The 19,431-nt window shown below is 36.6% G+C and overlaps 1 protein-coding gene across 2 annotated transcripts in view; it reads left to right on the top strand.

The window, feature by feature from the left end:
• The window catches only part of ANK2 (ankyrin 2), a 240,429-nt gene that overhangs the window by 79,348 nt on the left and 141,650 nt on the right, over window positions 1-19,431 (top strand). For both annotated transcript variants that reach the window (XM_042984019.1, XM_042984020.1), the window contains exon 5: window positions 18,874-18,972. In XM_042984019.1, coding sequence (XP_042839953.1) covers window positions 18,874-18,972 — 99 coding nt within the window. The remainder of the gene's footprint in view (window positions 1-18,873; window positions 18,973-19,431) is intronic.

Raw genomic sequence — 19,431 nt, 5'->3', positions numbered from 1 at the left:
AATGGAAAAGGAAAAGACAAAAAATGTATTATAGAATACGATTATTTAGATAACTCAAAAGAATCTGCAAATCAATGAAGATATTTTTACATTAACTAATTCATTAAAATTCTGCCGCCTGCATTTTTCTATCCCATACATCACAAAGTTGTGTTGTATAGTCTTTGAATAAGATTTTCTTCAGCCTAAAAGTTAAAATGAATTATTCTCTTAAAAGTTAATACTAAAACAAAGTAGTAAGTTCCACATCTAAAAATGGTAGATTAGGACTTCATATTCTTTAAAAAAAATTTTTTTTACATTTATTTATTTTTGACAGACAGAGAGACAGCGTGAGCAGGGGAGGGGCAGAGAGAGAGGGAGACACAGAATCAGAAGTAGGCTCCAGGCTCTGAGCTGTCAGCACAGAGCCTGATGTGGGGCTCAAACCCATGAACCATGAGATCATGATCTGAACCAAAGTCGGACGCTTAACTGACTGAGCCACCCAGGTGCCCCAGGACTTCATATTCTATTTAAAATTGGATTTGTGAAGCACAGGTTAAAGCTTCATTAGAGTGTGTTTGCATGACTGCCTTTATATATTCTGGTCTTTTCAAAGCATTGGGAAGTACTTTTCGTATTTTATTTTTATTTTATTTTATTTTATTTTATTTTATTTTATTTTATTTTATTTTATTTAAAATGTTTATTTATTTATTTTGAGAGAGAGAGAGATCAAGCAAATGAATGTGGGTGGGGGAGGAGCAGAGAGAGAGGAAGAGGCAGAGAATCCCAAGCAGCGCAGAGCCTGACGCAGGGCTCAATCCCCTGACTGTGAGATCCTGACCTGAACCAAAATCAAGAGTTGGACACTCAGCTGACTCAAAGTACATATTTTTGGATTTGCGAATAGCAGCCCTTTAAAATTTTGGAATTTTAAGATTTGAAACACATGTGAACCAACAATGTCATGAAAAGACATTTATTAACTGTCTGCCTGAACATAACCTGGTATAGTACTTTAAATCGTAACCCTTTAAAACTTTAACTTTAAATGACATATTGACTTGAAGATATGAAGAGCAGGAAACATAAGGAGTTGAGTAACACCTTGACATTAAAATGCAAAACAACAAAGGCACATCTTTTCAGGAGAGCAAGATAAAGACATCACTAAGTAAAGACAAACACAGCAGCTGGGCAAATCCCACTCTGGAATAAGAAAAGAAAGGCAATAAAATGTGTTTAATTAATCCAGGAATACTACATGCAGAGATGGAGACTTCATGAGAGATTCTGGAGTCTAGTGGTCAGGAACCCTACCCTATCACTTTTTATTTGTGTTACCTTGGACTTGTTACTTAAATGGAGTCTTGGTGACTCCATTTCCCCGTCTATAAAATAGGGATACTACTATTTGCTGCACAGGGTAAATGATAAAGATTAAATGGGTTAATACATGTAAAGTATTAGAACAGTACCTGGCACTTAATAAATGTAATATAACTGTTAGCATTTATCTTAATTATTAGAGATGATGGTTTATCTACTCAAATTAGTGAATAAGTAATAAATGGTTTGGAACACTAATTAAATTAAATGGGATTTTAATTAATTAAGCTGTTGTTTTGTCTGATTATCCATTGGAGCTGACAAATTATTATGTTCTGGAGGTAGTGGTAGAGAAAAGATTATACAGAAATTTCATCTTTAGTGATTAGCAATATGGAACGTGTCCTTGGTATGACATAGGTTTGGAACAAAGAACGTGAAGCTGAATGAATAGAAAAAGCACTTGCTACAAACAGCAAGACAGAAAAACAACTATATTCACTGAACACATACCATATGCTAAGCACTGATCTACCCACTGGGATGCAATAAAATAGTCTCTTGCTTTATTAACTTTGGGTAGTTAAAACATCCACATTTAAAAACATCACTTTTGTGTGTGTGTTTTCTTTATCTAATAATTAATTTTTCCATTTTCTGTTTTTTTAAATTTCCTATTATTTTAACATAACTTCTGTTTTAATCTCACTATTTATTTAACAAATTTAATTAAATATGATTTAATAAAGGAACAAGCTGTTCTTCATCTCTTAGGCATGAAAAACACATTTTGAAGGTTGAAGGTAAAGGATTGCTTACATAGAAAAATCCTTATTTTTTTTTTCTGCTTCAACTGTTAAACCAGGGAGATCTCCCTGTTTTCTTAAGATATTTCAAGTCCCAGCCTCTTATTGTATTACCTTCCATGAGAAGCAGGGAATTTGGGGCAAAACTATTTCATTGCTAATATTTGTCACAATCTTTCAACTTACTGAGAAAATTCTTAAAACAGTATAAATTTTCATAAACGATTTACTAATGTTTTTGTTACCTTCTGATTTTATAGCTAGGAACTTTCTGAGGCCAAGCTACCAGATGCTGTCAGAAATCTCAGATAATATAAGCTTTCTTAAATAGTGTAGTGTTTAACATCGGGAAAGGAAAGCATTATCGACTGATGGACCACGTTCTAATTTTAGACCTTTTAAGGTACTTCAGTCTAAAGTACGTGGGGCACGTGGGTGGCTCAGTCAGTTGAGCCTCTGACTTTGGCTCAAGTCATGATCTCGCAGCTCATGGGTTCGGGCCCCGTGTCGGGCTCTGTGCTGACAGCTCAGAGCTTGCAGCCTGCTTCAGATTCTGTGTCTCCTCTCTCTCTGCCCCCCCTCTCAAAAATAAATAAACATTAAAATAATAATAATAATAAATAAACTATCCGGTGGTGTCTTTACATGATTTAGTAAATAGTCACTTGCCACAGACAAAAGAGAGGTAAGAATTGTGTTCAAGGGCAATGACAATACCTTATGAACACAAACTAGGAGTAATCCTTTTTTGCAGTTAGATCTGTTAAAATATCATCATTGGAGGGCATAATAATCATTATTGTGTAGGTTGGCATGACAATTATTTGGGGCAGGCATGCTCCAGAAAACACATCTGACAGATCAGCCTAGTTAGTTGTTTCTGGGTACATTTTGAAGCCAATACATCCAGGCAGAACTATCAAAATATATTTTTGTTTAAAATTTTTTAGTGGGAGGATGAAGAGTGAATAGAGCATACTTAACATAATTTTATGGGTGAGCTTTGAGGAGTGACCCCTTCCCTCAAAATTATTTGGGTGCCAGTTGTAGCTTCTCTATTTTGGGATCAAGCTCGGCACCCAATTTTTTAAAGCAGATCAAACACTTAAAAGGAAAGTGGTGCTATAGGTCCCTGTAGGCTGGAGTAAGGCTGCCTCTGTCTCAGTAAGGATATGTCACAGTTTTCAGGAGTAGCATGAATCAACCTTGCCACCTCAGATTCTAATTAGAGTTTATTCTCCTGGGTAAGAACTCTCTCTCCTTTCCGTGACAATTCTTCCTGTAACATATATGTACCTAAGAGAGCTGTTCCAAGAAACAGCCTCAGGCACATTTAGACAACCAACTTCTGTGTCTTCTCTGTCCCTTGTATAAAATCAGGATTGTGGATGGCAATCAGCAAGTTTCTGTTTTTTAAAAGTATGACGTTTCCCATCATCTATTACATTTTCCTTATTTCTGTGGCTGCCAAAATCCAAAAGTTCAATTATTGCACCTAGCTCACTCTGGGTTTTGCTTATCTCTGCTAGATCTCTACAGCCAAAGCTGTTTAGGTCTGCTTTTATAGCCCTATCTTGACTATGGATCTGTATGTTAAATGTGTGTGTGTATGTATATATATATATATATGTGTGTATATATATATATATATATGTATATATGTATATACACACAAACACTGTGTGTATATATATATATGTGTATATATATATATATATATATACACATACACAGTGTTTTAAATAACCTTAAATCCTTTGTGAATATGATTTTATTTCAAGATAAAAATTATTTAAAAAGTGCTCCAAAGAACACTAAGTCTGGGCTTGTGACTAAGTGGTTCATGTGGTTCATGAGTTTTTCGACCATTTCATTGACAGTATTCATTCTTTAAGATTATATCTTTGGCAAGTTGTGAATTCGAACTTGTGTGAAGCAGCTTTTAAATACTGGGTATACCGCTTGGGGCTGGTTGTTTTAATGGATCTATTTTCTTTCTTGGTCTCAGCATTGCATGGGAACATTGCCTGCTCTAACTCTCCAGCAACTTCTAACAGAGTTTAGAGAAGGGCCCATCAGCACACACTCAAACTCACACTTAGTAAGGGCAGAGTTCTATACTAAGGCTTTTGTTGCCCTTAAACTACTCTGTTTCTCAGACATTACTGAACCAGTGTATATCCCTTGGTCTTGTTTTAATTTCTATTGGTATAATATGTATAGTATCATCTGAATGAAACTTTGGTTATCCCAAACTGTTCATATTAAATAAGAGGTAACAATAGCATTATAATTCCGACCACTTTTGAGTGACTAAGAAAACTTACAGCAACTATCTTGCAGAGAAAAGGAAACTTTTACTTGGAAAAATGTTTTGGAAAATGTTTGAATCCTAATGGAGGGTGTCAGTGTGTTTGTGTCTGCATGCTCTCGACTATATGTTTTAATTTTTAAATTAGAATACAAAGGACTCCAATCATTAAATGGCAAAAAAGATTGACCTTGCTGAAAGAAGCAATAATTTAATTTCATTAAATATTTGGACTTTCTAGATGCATGTTATTGGGCAATAAAAAAAAAATCCTGTATGATTACCTTCTATATTTTTTAACAAAGCTCTAGTTGCAGCTGTTGACAGGGTTATCAATGTGGCTTTTGAAAAGTTTGTCCAAATGAACCATTCAGTGTTTTGATGTTAGATGTGCTTTTAAAGACTTGGAGCAGCATTGGGGCGCCTGGGTGGCTCAGTCGGTTAAGCATCTGACTTTGGCTCAGGTCATGATCTCGCGGTTCACAAGTTCAAGCTCCACATCAGGCTCTATGCTGACAGCTCAGAGCCTGGACCCTGCTTCAGATTCTGTGTCTCCCTCTTTCTCTGCTTCTGCCCCACTTGTGCTCTCTCTCTCTCTTTCTCTCACTGCCCCTCCCCTGCTCATGCTCTGGCTCTCTTTCTCTCAAAAATAAAAATAAACATTAAAAAAATTTTTAATTAAAAAAAAAAAAGACTTGGCACAGCATTTTATTTTCTCAAAGACAGCGGGTTAGAGTTAAGAAACCTTTTCAGTCATCATTAGTTACATTTCTCCTTTTTTGTATAATATGCAAGACAACTAATAAGAGTTGTAGCTTATGTTGAGTATTTTAATATGGAGAGTAAAAACTCTTTGATCCTGATATATTTAAGCAACTTCAAGCCAATAAAATAATAACCATTTGAATGAGTACTAGGGCTTAATTAAAAATAATGATTTCAGGTTTATGGATTTCACTCTATTAGGGCAAAATAAAAGCATCCTCCAGTGATTGTTATTGACTTAATTTTTCTTAACATCATGGACCAATACACAGCAGCCAATAGTTTTGCTTTGGGAGATGACACATTTCCTTTCGCTTCTAAGCTACTGGGTCATTTATGAAGTTGCTCAACAGTACACATTTTTAAAGCAAATGCTATGTATGCCAAGCAGATTACAATACAGATTTCTAAAGGTATATATAAAGACCTATAAAGATATGAACCCAGTAATTTATGTTGTTCAGTAATTTCAACGTTTAGAAAATTTACTTAAAATGTATCAGGGAATTAATCCCCACCCAATTTCACTATTCAAATATTTATTAAGTTTATGTTAAAGTTTCATCTGTGATATTGAGACCTTTTCATTACGTCTGCAGAGATTAGTGAGGGCACTACATCTGCAAATTTAAGTTTAGTTGTTGTCATTAGAATCATTACATGTGGAACATAAAAGCGTTCTTATAGATTCTTATAAAGTTTTATATGATATAGTGAGAAAGCACTAAATCCAGTGATAAACTTGCCATTTCTATCAGTAGCTTAAATGAAAGTTAGCATTATGTATGCAAAAATAACACTGAATACCTTATTTTGGTTGCTATTCACACAGAAAAAATTATTTTGAAATCTTATCTCTTGGAAGAGAAAATGTATTTCTTTTATTTTTTCTAATTTAAAAAATTTTCTTTTATGTTTTATTTTATTTTTGAGAGACAGAGAGACAGAGTGTAAATGGGGAGGGGCAGAGAGAGAGGGAGACAGAGAATGTGAAGCAGGCTCCAGGCTTCAAGCCGTCAGCACAGGGCCTGACTCAGGACTCGAACTCACGAACTCATGAACTCATGAGATTATGACCTGAGTAGAAGTCAGACGCTTAACCAACAGAGCTACCCAGGCACCCCAGAGAAAATGTATTTCTTTACTGAAAATAACCCACCTATTTTTTTTTTTTTTTTGTAGTTTAACCTTATTCTTAAAGATTTGATTTCATACTTTTTCTGCAGATATGTCTCAGGGTCACTGAATGACATTTTTAATATAATAATAGATTTTGCTTCTAATACTTTTGTTTCTGTGATACGTTTTGTGATATTCCAGATTTCCTGGAAAATGCTTCACTTTAAACTAATGACAGTAGGGCAAATTATATTTTAGTATAGATATCTCTATCAACCAGAATACCTTCAATTGCAAATAAGGAACAACTTACTTCATACTCAGGTGATCAAAAGAGGGACTTTCTTGGCTTTCATGAATATAAAGTTCAAGTAGGTAAGGTAAACTCCAGTAGTATATTGATTTTTTTTCAGTTTTTTTTTTTCTTCTACTGGTGTATTCATAAGTAAGGGCCCAGAATGTCTTTTTCTCTTTGCTATGATTTCTGCAAGCTTTATTTTACCGTTGGCCTCCATTGTGGACCTGATTGGAGCTATGCTTTCTCTTGTTTAGAGTCAAAATAAGGGAGCCCTGTCCCAGCTTTCCAAAACAGAATCCTGAACTTGACTGATTGGACCATTTTACTTCTTTTGCCCACACTTGACCCAGCTTGTATCCAATAGAACGGAATGTGTTGATTGGCTTAAGTCATCTGATACTCTGCCTAGAGCTAGTAAAGGAGAAGTTCAGCTTCCTTGGAATTAAATGAACTATGTGAGGAAACATAGATACTTTAAAGAAAAACCAGGATGCTATCAAAAAAGAGGAAGGATACTGGGTAGGCATGAACAAATGCCCACTACTATATCTTGGGCATTCCATGTTAAAAATTAATTTGCTTTTTTCAGTTTTAATATTTTATTTACTTTAAAAAAAATTATTTGCTTTTTCTAGAATTATTTAAAAGTTCATTTTACTTTTTATTTTTGGTTTACAAATGCAATGATATAAACAATAGAATTATTCAGTTATAGCTTAACAGTTTAATGAAGTATTTATTCGCTTTTGCAAAGTAAAACATGAGATGCATGTTTTCAATGTTTTGGAGTTATATGAGAGTAAATTAAAACATCACCAGCCACCTCAACTCTTTGTGGAGTGAAGTGGTTGTGAGACACCTGGTACATTTCAATTTTAACCTTGAATAAAGGAGAAATGCACAGATCTATACAAATCTATAATTTTCAGGAACTGAGTAAAATAAAGGTAATGGTAAACAGTTAGTCAGCAGCTGTTTATTGGGTGCTTACTGTATACCCATGAGAGTTCTCATTTCTGTGGAGGATTCTAAACAGTTGTCAGACAGGAAGCTGCTTTTAATTATTTTTTTAATGTTTATTTATTTTTGAGAAAGAGAGAGAGAGAGACTGAGCATGAGTGGGGGAGAAGGAGAGAGAAGGAGGGAGAGGGAGACACAGAATCCGAAGCAGGCTCCAGGCTCCGAGCTGTCATCACAGAGCCCGACACAGGGCTCGAACCCATGAACCGTGAGATCATGAGCTGAGCTGAAGTCAGACACTCAACCGACTGAGCCACTCAGGCACCCTGACAGGAAGCTGCTTTTAAAAGACAAATACAGAAGAAGCGAAGACAAACAATAGAAGATAGTATATGACTTTGTACTAAATTGTATGGAACCAACAATGTATTAGAGGGAAGACTGGAATTGGCCAAACTCTATTAGAAAAATTGACAGAGGTGGGGTACCTGGGTGGCTCAGTTGGTTGAGCATCTGACTTCGACTCAGATCACGATCTCGTGGTCCATGAGTTGAAGCCCCGCGTCGGGCTCTGTGCTGACAGCTCAGAGCCTTGAGCCTGCTTTGGATTCTGTGTCTCCTCTCTGCCTTTTCCTTGCTCTCTCTCTGTCTCTGTCTCTGTCTCTCTCAAAAATAAATGAGCATTAAAAAAGAAAAGAAAAGAAAAATTGACAGAGGACTTGAGCCAGGCATTGAAAAGGAGATAAGGGGAAATTCTCCCTGCAAGGGTACACTTAAACTTGGTGAGTTTAGAAATATTGGTGAGACAAGCTCATCTGGAAAAATGTCAGAATATATATTAAAGGTTTGCTCTTAATATGACTATGAAGCAAGGGTACAAAAAATCTTGATCTTCAGCTGTGGTCTATGAAAACTGACCTTCAATCATGGTTGGTAAAATAGTTTACATGTTTTCTTGGTTATGTATCCATGAGGAGCTGAAAGCTGGGATTATGGTAGATCTAGTGTGAATACAGTATTTTCACTGGTGTTTCTGATTGCTAGCAATACCCAGATATGATAAAATAGTGTCCGTCAAATATACTGCTGAAGCACATGGCAGTATAGTATAGTAGAAAAAGCATGAGCTTTAGAATTAGTTATATGTACGTTCAAATCCCAGCTCCACATTCTGAATAGTGTGGAACTTAATACCTGTGAATGTCTATTTCCTTGAGTTGTACAGAGATCTATTACTTACTTCACTGGAAAAATCTTTACACCTAAGAGAACACTTGCACATTCTTCATCAAGCAGTTCATGATAATTCCATTACTGTCATTAGGTAGAGCTTCCCTGCTTATCTCTAGCGAATGGCTTAGGAGAAAATGGAAGTCAACTAATCCCTCAGTTACTAGATAAAAGCAGGGTGTTCTCTGTGACAATCTGATCTCAGTTGAAGGGAACAGCTGAGGGGAGTGGAAGGAGCACTGGGTTTGGAGTCCTCCGGAGTTCAGACCCTGATTGCACCATTTGTGAGTATGTCTTTGGGTGAATGGTTGCCAGCTACAGTCTTCTCTGTTAAATGACCCCAATAGCACAGTTGTGGGGATCAAACAAGATGACATGGTAAATATTCCATAAAGTAGAACCCCCTTCAAAAGATTTAAAACATTAATCATTTTAATGTCATTTAATAGTTTAGCTATAATCCTTTAAAGAGGACCTTTGGAGAGAAGAAGGTGGTTAAAAATAACCCCTAGTATCTTAACCTTGGTAAAGAACTGCCAAGTTCAAATCACCTTAGAAAATTCATATGGTATTTTAATTAATAAAATTCCTTCTTCACTACCAAGCAAGTGTATAATCGTATCTATTGTTCTTTTGCCCTAACTACACCCCCAGAGTACACAAAATAGTCTTTATTTTTGTGACTACAATTAATACCCATTGTTTGTTGTTTTTTTTTAAATCCTTTGCAGCTGTGCATTTACGTTATATTTAGGGAAATAATTTGAATCATCCTGGCCTTAAAGCTGGATGATAATTTGGGGATTCTTCCCAGCCTTGTCGCTCATAATGCTAGTTCAAAGGAAGAAGATGATACATGGTATCTGGGATGGTAGCTAGAGGAGTAATTGCCAACCTGTGCTAACCACTGTGTGATGAAGAGTTTCCTAGGAAGTCATGGCTAAGTCTACTGAAGAATTCTGCTCTGTGAAAAAACCTAAATCTTGATACTGACCTTCCTGCAAAAGACAAAAGCCTTCATCAGAAGGGGAATTCTACTTTTGCAAGTTCAAACCCAGTGCTATCTATAACCATTTTCATATTCTACGGTTGGAATTGGGTATATAATTTGTTGATTAGTTTTCTAGTGGATATGAAAAGTATATGTAGTACTCTTAGAAAACTGGCAAAAGGCACATGGCATTAGGGGTATTATAAAGCTTTAAAGCTGTAATTTTCAAATTCTCTTAGATTATAGATTGCTCCATTTAAGCAAATATGCACGAGTGACCTACTTCACTCTTTCCTTCTTATAAATGCAAAGACTTAATCTTTTCCAATTGCAAAATATGATAAAGAAGGGTAACACATGACTACCATATTAGGTTGCTTTGTCTTTGTGTTTTGTCAAAGTTATATGAAAATAACTGTCTAGGATATGAATTCCTTTCCTAAAAACAAAGGAATCAGTGTAGAATATGAGTCGTAAGAGGTTGGCAAGGTAAACCATGGTCAGATCATGTATGACCTTGTTGGACATTGTGTCAGCTAGCAATTGCTCATAACAAATTGTCTCCAAACTCAGTGGCTTAAAACAGCAATAAACTCTACGATCATAACACTTTCCGTGGATCAGGAATTTAATAGTGGCTTAGCTATGCGATCATGGCTCAGAGTTTTTCATGAGGTTGTGATGAAAATGTTGACCATCTGAAGGGTTTCCTAGGGCTCGAAGATTCATTACCAAGGTGGTTTTTCACATAGTTGGCAAGTTGGTGCTAGTTGTTGGTGGGAGGTCTCAATTCCTGCTCACCCGCTTCTCTCCACAGGCTGCTGGAATGTCATCGTGACTTGGCAGCTCATTACCTCCAGAGCAGGTGATCCAAAAGAGAGCAAGGCAATAAGCCAGTCACTTTTAAACCCTAGTCTCAAAGTCATACACAATAGTTTCCACCACAATCTGTGTGCACTGAAACTGAATTACTAAGTTGGCCCACACTCAAAGAAAGGGGAAATAGGCTTTACCTTTTGAAGGGAGGCATGTCAAAGAATTTGAAGACATATTTTAAGATCCCTGCAGGCATAAAAAGGAACTTGGTTTCTTTTTTTGTTGTTGTTTATTTATTTATTTATTTATTTATTTATTTATTTATTTTGTTGTTATTTATTTATTTATTTTGAGAGAGAGAGAGAGAGAGTGAGCACAAATGGGGGGTGGGGGCAGAGAAAGAGGAAGAGAGAGAATCCCAAGGAGGCTATGTACTGTCAGTACAGATTCTCACGATTCATGAGATCCTGACCTGAGCCAAAATCAAGAGTCGGACACTCAATTGACTAAGCCACCCAGGAGTCTCAGGAACTTGGTACCTGTTCTACTTTATTCACTCACCCATTTAAATATTTATTGAACATCTGCTCTGTACTGAGAATTGCTTTGGGCATTGAATAAGGCCTCTCAGAGAGGGTGATGCTTATATCAAGGCCTGAAAGATGAGAAGGAAAGGGTAAAGCAAGCATCCCTGCATGAACTGTGTCCATTTACCTTCTATTCTCTCCTTAATCTGTGTAACTGGCCAGTCCACCTGGTGGTGCACTCAGTCTCTGGGTTAAAATTTCCTCAACTATAAAATGACAAGTTTCCTTTCAGCTACAACATTTTCATCTATGAAAATATGGCAAGTTTTTTAATCATTAAAAATTTAATGATAATGATTTAATAAGTTTAGCTGCATAAGACCAAGAGTTAAGACAGGTAAAATAACAATGACTAGTGTTCAGAGATACACCGTTTGAAATTTCCATAATCACTGTCCACTCTTAGCTTACACTTGATCCATGAAATCACCTAAAGTATATCTTTAGCTAGGTAGTGATGTGAATTTCAGTTTTCTTTGTTATCTGTCTGGTTAAGAATTTAAAAATTTTTTAAACATACATAAACATAAATATATATAAATTTTTTAAAAAGGAGTTTTTAAACCTGTAAAACATTTTTTCAAGATGCATTCTTGCATTGGCTTTTACTCATCTTTGGTAATTTTGCTTACTGTTCTTTTACTATTCACTAGATTTGTTATTAGGCTCGGGGAACAGAATTCCCCAAGTGAAATGTGTACCTACAGCAAATGCACTGAGAATTCTCATACAAACACCACATTTCTTGAGAGATGGGGAAAATGAAACCAGAAAAGAAGAGCAAATAACATTTTCTTTTCTGTAGATCTACTGTCTTGATTTCATTAAGGCCTCCTAATTTCTTCTCAGATCTATGTGCTTGAGCCAGAAGTACCTTTTATCGTGGTACTAATTGCTCGCTCTTTAGTGATCTGATAGCACTTTTTTGTGCTTCTTTGGAAATTAGTATGTATTGAGTCAACCATATATATATATATATATATATATATATATATATATATATGTATTAGTATGTATTTGCTCAATAATATGTATTGAGCTACAGATGGTGCTATATATGTGTATTCTGTGAACTCTGTTATATTTTCTGTTCATGAGGACATAAACAATACTATATGCATATTCATTACTCTCAAGACATCTCATCTAAGTGCCTGAGTAACAAACTGCGGACTAAACCTGGTGCTATAAAAAGACCCTCTGAATTGAATAGTAACATTGACTCCAGTTAATATTAGAGTAATTTGATATGATCAATCTTTCAAGTCATCCAATTGATGAATCTCCATTTGTGTAAGGAGAGAATAAGGTTATATGTGGTGATAGAATTAAGTCTGAAAAGTTAAGATCTTAAAAATTGCTAATGATGATAGTTCTTAGAATTTTTTTTATTTTGGTCCTTGTCCAAATCATTGATTCTAAATCATTTATTGCTTTGCATACTGACATTATTTGTCTCTGTATAATTGCTTTGAAATGATATACAAATATCAGTAGATCTACTTATTTTAAAAATGTTCTGAAAAGCTTCAATAAATCTACATTTGATAGGTAGATACATAAATAGTAGCTCATGTTCATTTAATTTTCCCAGATAATCCAATTACCTAAAGAAATTCTCACCAGCAGCTGAAATCTGATCACTGGGTTGTAGTTATATCACTAATAAAAACAGGGAAACATTTTTTGTAATATTACAAGGGTTTGAATTCTTGAAACAGCATAATTTCTGGATTTAAGAAGACTGTTATAACCTCAATGATATGAGAAATATTATTCGGTATGATCAATCTTTAAGTAGAATATAAATACATAAATACTAAATTACATTTTAAAATATCAAAATCATATTAATATTCCTAATCCTCATTTCTCAGCTGGATTATTGTAAAAACCTTATTAGTACTTTTCCAGACTATACTCTGGCCATTTTCCAATTCATCCTCCTCAATCCTGGTAAATTAATCTTTCTTTTTTTTTTAAGTTTATTTATTTTGAGAGAGAGAGTGAGTGTGCACACGAGCAGGGGAGGGGCAGAGAAAGAAGGGGAGAGAGAATCCCAAGCAGGCTCTTGCAGACTCAGGGCTTGAACTCACGAAATGTGTGATCACGACCTAAGCCAAAATCAAGAGTGGGATGCTTAACCCACTGAGCCACCCAGGTGCCCCAAATGAATCTCTTTAAAATGGAAATGTGATCGTGCCAAACCCCAGCTTAAAACCGTGATTCCCAAGTCTTCCGAATAAAATTCAGACTCCTTAGCATGACACATGGGAACTGATTCTTGCCTGTGTCAGCCTCCTCCTGCTGCTAGCCACATTGAGTTATTTGCAGATCCCTAGATGTTCAGTGTTTTCTCATGGGGTTTCCGCTGTTTGAAGTCCCTTTCCTGCGTCTATGCCTAACTTCAGTTTTCATGATTCAGTTCAAACCAAATCACTCCCCTTGTCTACCAAAGTGTCACTTCCAGTGACTTCCTTTGGATATGATTTCCTTACCCAGTTTAGTTCTGTGCTCTTCTGTGTTCTCTTTATATCCCTCATGTAACTTTCTTTCTTTCTTTCTTTCTTTCTTTCTTTCTTTCTTTCTTTCTTTCTTTCATCCTCTTTCTTTCTTTCTTTCTTTCTTAATTTCTTTCTTTCTTTCTTTCTTTCTTTTTTAGAGAAACGAATTCTATATGTGTTCACTGAACTGTAACATAGTAGTTTCCTCACTTGCCCATCTCAGTCTCTGGACTGTGAGCTCCTAATTAACAGGAACTTTGCCTTTCCTCTCTGAATCACTATGCCAAACACAATGCCTAGCAGTAAAGAGTCACCCAACACATTTTTGTTGAATAAATATACATGAGTGGCAATGGAGACGAATAATGTAAAAATATTTAATAACTGGTTGGTAGAGGCACCTACTGGTCATGCTGTTAATTATCATAACAGCTGATAATTTGGTGCTTGTTAGCATCCTCCTAGTATCAGCCCAGGTTGTGGATCTCTTTGACTTTTTTGTACCAACAAGAAGAAAATACATATACTTTTATACCTACCTGCAGCCAGACTATTTTAGAAAGGCATGGAGACATAATACATTGGAAAGCACCCGGAAGCATGGACACAGGCCAGTAATCCTGTGTTATTAATCTATTTATATGCAGAGATAAAAGCTTTCCTGTAAAATTAACAGTGCTGTTAAAAGGCTGCAGTGCCCTGTCCCAATTACCCAGAGGCATGTTTCACATTTTCTGGCGGAGTATTTCTTGTTAAGTAGTATCAGGAAGTTAGGGAAGGATAATTTCCCACGTCTTTGGGACCTGTAGTAAATCTTTATTGCCTTCTTACTTCACATATTTGTAACAGTAAATAGCTCCCTCCCTCCCTCGCCTAGCCAAGATGTTGTTTTGGCTCAGGCTTCCTTCATCTTTTAAATGTACTATCGCAAATACTACAAAATCTGATTAACCCCGTACTTTCATTCGTGTCTTCCACCACCCCAAACCACAGTGGGTGTGGTCCACTCAGTGTTCACCAGAGTGGACGCTCTGAAACGCAGATGTGATCACGGCCCTTCCTGCCCTAAACCATTCATTTGCTCTGCATCACTGATAACAATATTCTTCAGGTAATTTCAAAAATTGAGCTTTTTAAAAATTGCAGGTGCTTTGGCTTCACCCATGGAGACTCCAGTTCAGCAGAGACACTTTCACTTCACTTATTAGCTGTGAGATTTTGGCCAAGTTACCCAACTATCTGAGCCTCAGCTGCCTCAGTTCAAGTGGGGTGAAGAGGGATCACTGGGTGGCTCAGTTGGTGGAGCATGGGACTCTTGATCTGGAGGTCATGAGTTTGAGCCCTACTTTGGATGTAGAGTTTACTTTAAAAAAAAAAAAAAGGATATGGCAGTACCAATGTTGCAGCAATATTTTAAGTATTAGAGATAGTATTAGGCCATTTAATGTGTCATTCAAACTGAGACACTATTAATTATTACTCCAGGGTTCTATACATAAACTTAGACATAAACTTAGACTGTCCCAGACAAACAGACACATACATGATCGCAGTAATTAGAGGTGACATCGAAATCATCTCTCATAGTGAATAGCATATAGCAGAAGTTCAATAAATTATTTTTATTGTTATTGTTCTTCATATCTGTATCCCCTATACTGCTGAAAGCTCTTGCATGCTGAGGCAGTGTCACCAGACACAAATGGGATTCATGATGTGCTCTAATCAAGATCCTGAATGTTTGTCCCTGCCCTTTCTCCCCTCCCCTATATGCTATATACTGATATTTCCCCCTTTTCTTTCTCTACCGCTAACCCACTATTAACACTTGCAGAGCCCAGGGAATGAATGGAAAAGAGGCCTGCTTACAATATACTTTTTTTTAAAGCTTATTATTTATTTTGAGAGAGAGAGAGAAAGCACGAGTGGGCAGAGGGGCAGGGAGAGAGGAGAGAGAGAATCGCAAGCATGCTCCTTGCTGTAAGTACAGAGCCCAACTTGGGGCTTGATCTCATGAACCGTGCAATCATGAGCTGAGCTAAAATCAAGAGTCAGATGCTTAACAGACTGAGCCACCCAGGTGCCCCTACAATATACTTTTTAAATTAAAAGCTATACATCAAGTTAACTTTAAATAAGTATCTCCTATCTTCCTATCTTGACAAATATATCCTTATAACAATATGACAGGTCCAAATTTAGACTTCTCAGAAACCTTGGAGTTCCACACAGGATTGTGGCTGGTGGCGGGGTGGGGGCGGGGGTGGTGCTGATTCTAAACCCTGGCCTACAGCGGGTTCCTCTTCTTGGCCCATCCCTGGATCCATCCTCCCCATAGAGCATCATGTGTAAAGGTGTGAACACCCTGACCTGCACCTACTACTCTGACCTTCCCTAGCAAACAGCTCCTGGGGTGTCTATTAGATTCCTGTTGCTGCTGTAACAAATTGCCACAAATTCAGTGACTTAAAATAACACAGATTTGTTATTTTATAATTTTAGAAGTCTGAGATTAGGTTTAGGACTAAAACCAAGGTGCTGCCCCTGCTGGTTCTTTCTGGAGGCTCTAAGTAAAAATCTCTTTGGATCACGTCCCCTTCTTCCATTTTCAAAGCCAGCAGTATGGTGTCTTTTTTCCTCTCTGACCTCCTGCCTCCTTCTTTTAAAAACCCTGTGATTATGTTACACCCAGCTGAACAATCCAGGATAATCTCCCCACCTCAAGATCCGTAACCTAATCACACCTGTAAAGTTCCTTTTGACATATAAGGTAACATCTACAACTTCCAGAGATTAGAGTGAGGACATATTTGGGGGCCATTGGTCAGTCTGTCACATGGTGTGCATGGCACAGACCTTTTGGAGAATGAACCCAAAGAAGAAGTCTGAGCAAGCACTGGAACCATGCTGGGGGCTGCTTAGTCAAGGATTATGGGTAACTTCATGCCTAATGTGTGGTCTGGAAGCAGGAGAGCTGCAGGATCAGGATGGACATATCCCTTTGGGCATCTGGATCCCTACCCTGTTCAAATAGAGGAGGCCCCCTCTAAAGCCCAGGACCTAGGGTGGGAGGCTAAGAATGGTACATTTTTTTTCCCTATTGGTGTGGCAACCACGGTCTATCTCCCTTTCTCCTGATCTACATCCAAGATTCTGTCAGAGGAAAACATGTAAGCAAAGTGTTTTACTCTATTAAAAGTTCTGTTTCGTCTTTTTTTTTCTTTGCATCCTGCCTTTTCCTTGTCATGAAAGAGCCCCATTCCACACCCACTCATTGTTTTTAACCACACTCACTGGCTTTCCCTTCCTTTGAATCTCTAATTCCGTCCTTCCGCCACCTCTTCAGTGTTCTTAAAATACCCAAGATTTCACCTGTTTGCTATGTTTTAAAAAAATATGCTATCCAACTAGCAATCTATTCCTGCATCCTACAAAATTGTCAATTCATTCCTTTGACAATATTTCTTAGTTTAAAAATGTCCTCTTCTTTTGAAGTCTGCAGATTTTCTTTTGTAATCAAATTTAAAATTTCTTTTCTTATTCTACTTCTATATTCTGTATTTTTATATTTTGCCAGATCTTGGCCATCTTAAATAATGTTGCCACACTTAAATGATGCATATAGAAGAATTTTTCAAAACAGTTATTTTTTTCTCCTTTTATGGTTTTGAAAATCCCTTGTTTTTGCTTATTCTCATTAATGCATAGAATTTTTCAGGGAATCAACAATGTGTAAGGCTCTGACATTGTTCTGAGAGAATTGTTAGATTTAAGAGTTTATGTAGTGTCCCATGTTTTCTATTTTTTTACGAAGTCTTTTTTTAATGAGATGTTACCTATTGCAAAGGATCTGATGAAAAGAAAATTTGCCAATTTAAACTTAATTTTAAACTCAAGCTGTACAATTTCAGTGATTCTTTTAACCGTGACTATGTAATAATGTTATAATATTACCATAGTATATGTTTCATGAAGGCAGATGTCTGTCTTATTTATCAGTGTATCCCAGTGATGTCCCAGCTACCAGTGGCTGGATTTTAGTAAATAACTGAATACATGAATATGGGAATTAATGAATGATAGAATTTCAGAATGGCTTTAAAAATAATATAAAGATGTTCAGTATAAACCATATTACTTCAATCAGAATACTGAAATTTAGATTTTTTTAAAAACCTTTTCAATCAGATTTGCAATCACTCCTAGCCTAGTCTGGAATGAGTAATAATTTATACCTTTAAAAGTGCTAATTAAACTACATACATTCAAGATAATGGTAGCCTGTTTAAATAGTTTATGATTTAATAAAGTACAGAAGATTGGGGTCCCTGGGTGGCTCAGTTGGTTCAGCTTCAGACTCTTGATTTTAGCTTAGGTCATGATCTCACCGTTTGTGAGTTTGAGCCTTGTATTAGGCTCTACACTGACACCGTGGGGCCTGCTTGAGATTCTCTGTCTCCCTGTCTCTCTGCCTCTCTCTCTCTCTCTCTCTCTCTCATAAATAAGTCAGTAAACATTTTTTTAAAAAGTATAGGAGAGGGGCATCTGGGTGGCTCAGTCAGTTAAAGGTTTCGGCTTCAGTTCAGGTCGTGATCTCGCGGTTGTTGGGTTTGAGCCCCACGTCAGGTGCTGTGCTGACACCTTGGAGCCTGGAGCCTGCTTTGGATTCTGTGTCTCCCTTTCTCTCTGCCCCCCTGCCCCCAACTCGCACTCTATCTCTCTCTAAGAAATAGATAAACATTAAAAATTTTAATTAAAAAAGTACAGAAGATACTATATAAATATTATTTTATAAATACACTACATATAATGAGAATTTATATGTATGCCATAGGATTATATTAAAATTCTAAATATCTTTAGTTTTAACAGGGTTAGGTAATGGGAAATGTAAATCTCTAGAACTGAAATGAAGGTAGGGAATTTGGTAAATATTGTTTCCATTTCACTTTGTCCTCATTCTTTTAGGAATTATGTGTAGGAATTGGTTCACTTTGATTATAGCTAGTTTTATAATAGTAAATATATGTATACTACATTGTGAAGGTGTGTTATATGTATCATCATTTCAAAAGTTTACCTCATAGTATTCTCTCTTTCCTTTTCTGGTATTCTTCCCTGGTTTAAACTTTACAAATGATTAAAGATGTCTTTTTTATTGTTTGCCCTCAGAATGGCTTCACTCCTTTATACATGGCTGCCCAAGAGAACCACATTGATGTTGTAAAATATTTGCTTGAAAATGGAGCTAATCAGAGCACTGCTACTGAGGTAAGACTGCCAACCCAGAGGTTCAAATTCTTTGGTCTTAATGTCCATATTCTTTTTATCCAGCTGCAAAGGATCTCCATTATCTTGTCTAAAATATGCTAGAATGTTCATGGGGCGCCTGGGTGGCTCAGTCAGTTAAGCATCTGACTTTGGCTCAGGTCATGATCGGGCTCTGTGCTGACAGCTCAGAGCCTGGAGCCTGCTTCAGATTCTGTGTCTCCCTCTCTCTGCCCCTCCCCTGCTCATGCTCTCTCTCTCTCTCTCTCAAAGAATAAACATTAAAAAAAATTTTTTTAAGTAATAAAATATGCTAGGAGTGTTCATGTTACTTGTGTAATGTACAATGATGGCCATGAACAAAGGACCCAGTGCACACAGTTGAATGAGTTTATGCCTTGATTTGGGATTCATGCCAACTTATTCTTACATGAACTCATGCTTCCATCAATTTGCCATTCT

This window comes from Panthera tigris, chromosome B1 (assembly GCF_018350195.1).
Source record: "Panthera tigris isolate Pti1 chromosome B1, P.tigris_Pti1_mat1.1, whole genome shotgun sequence".
NCBI lineage: Eukaryota > Metazoa > Chordata > Mammalia > Carnivora > Felidae > Panthera > Panthera tigris.
This window is presented reverse-complemented; position numbering and strand designations above follow the sequence as displayed.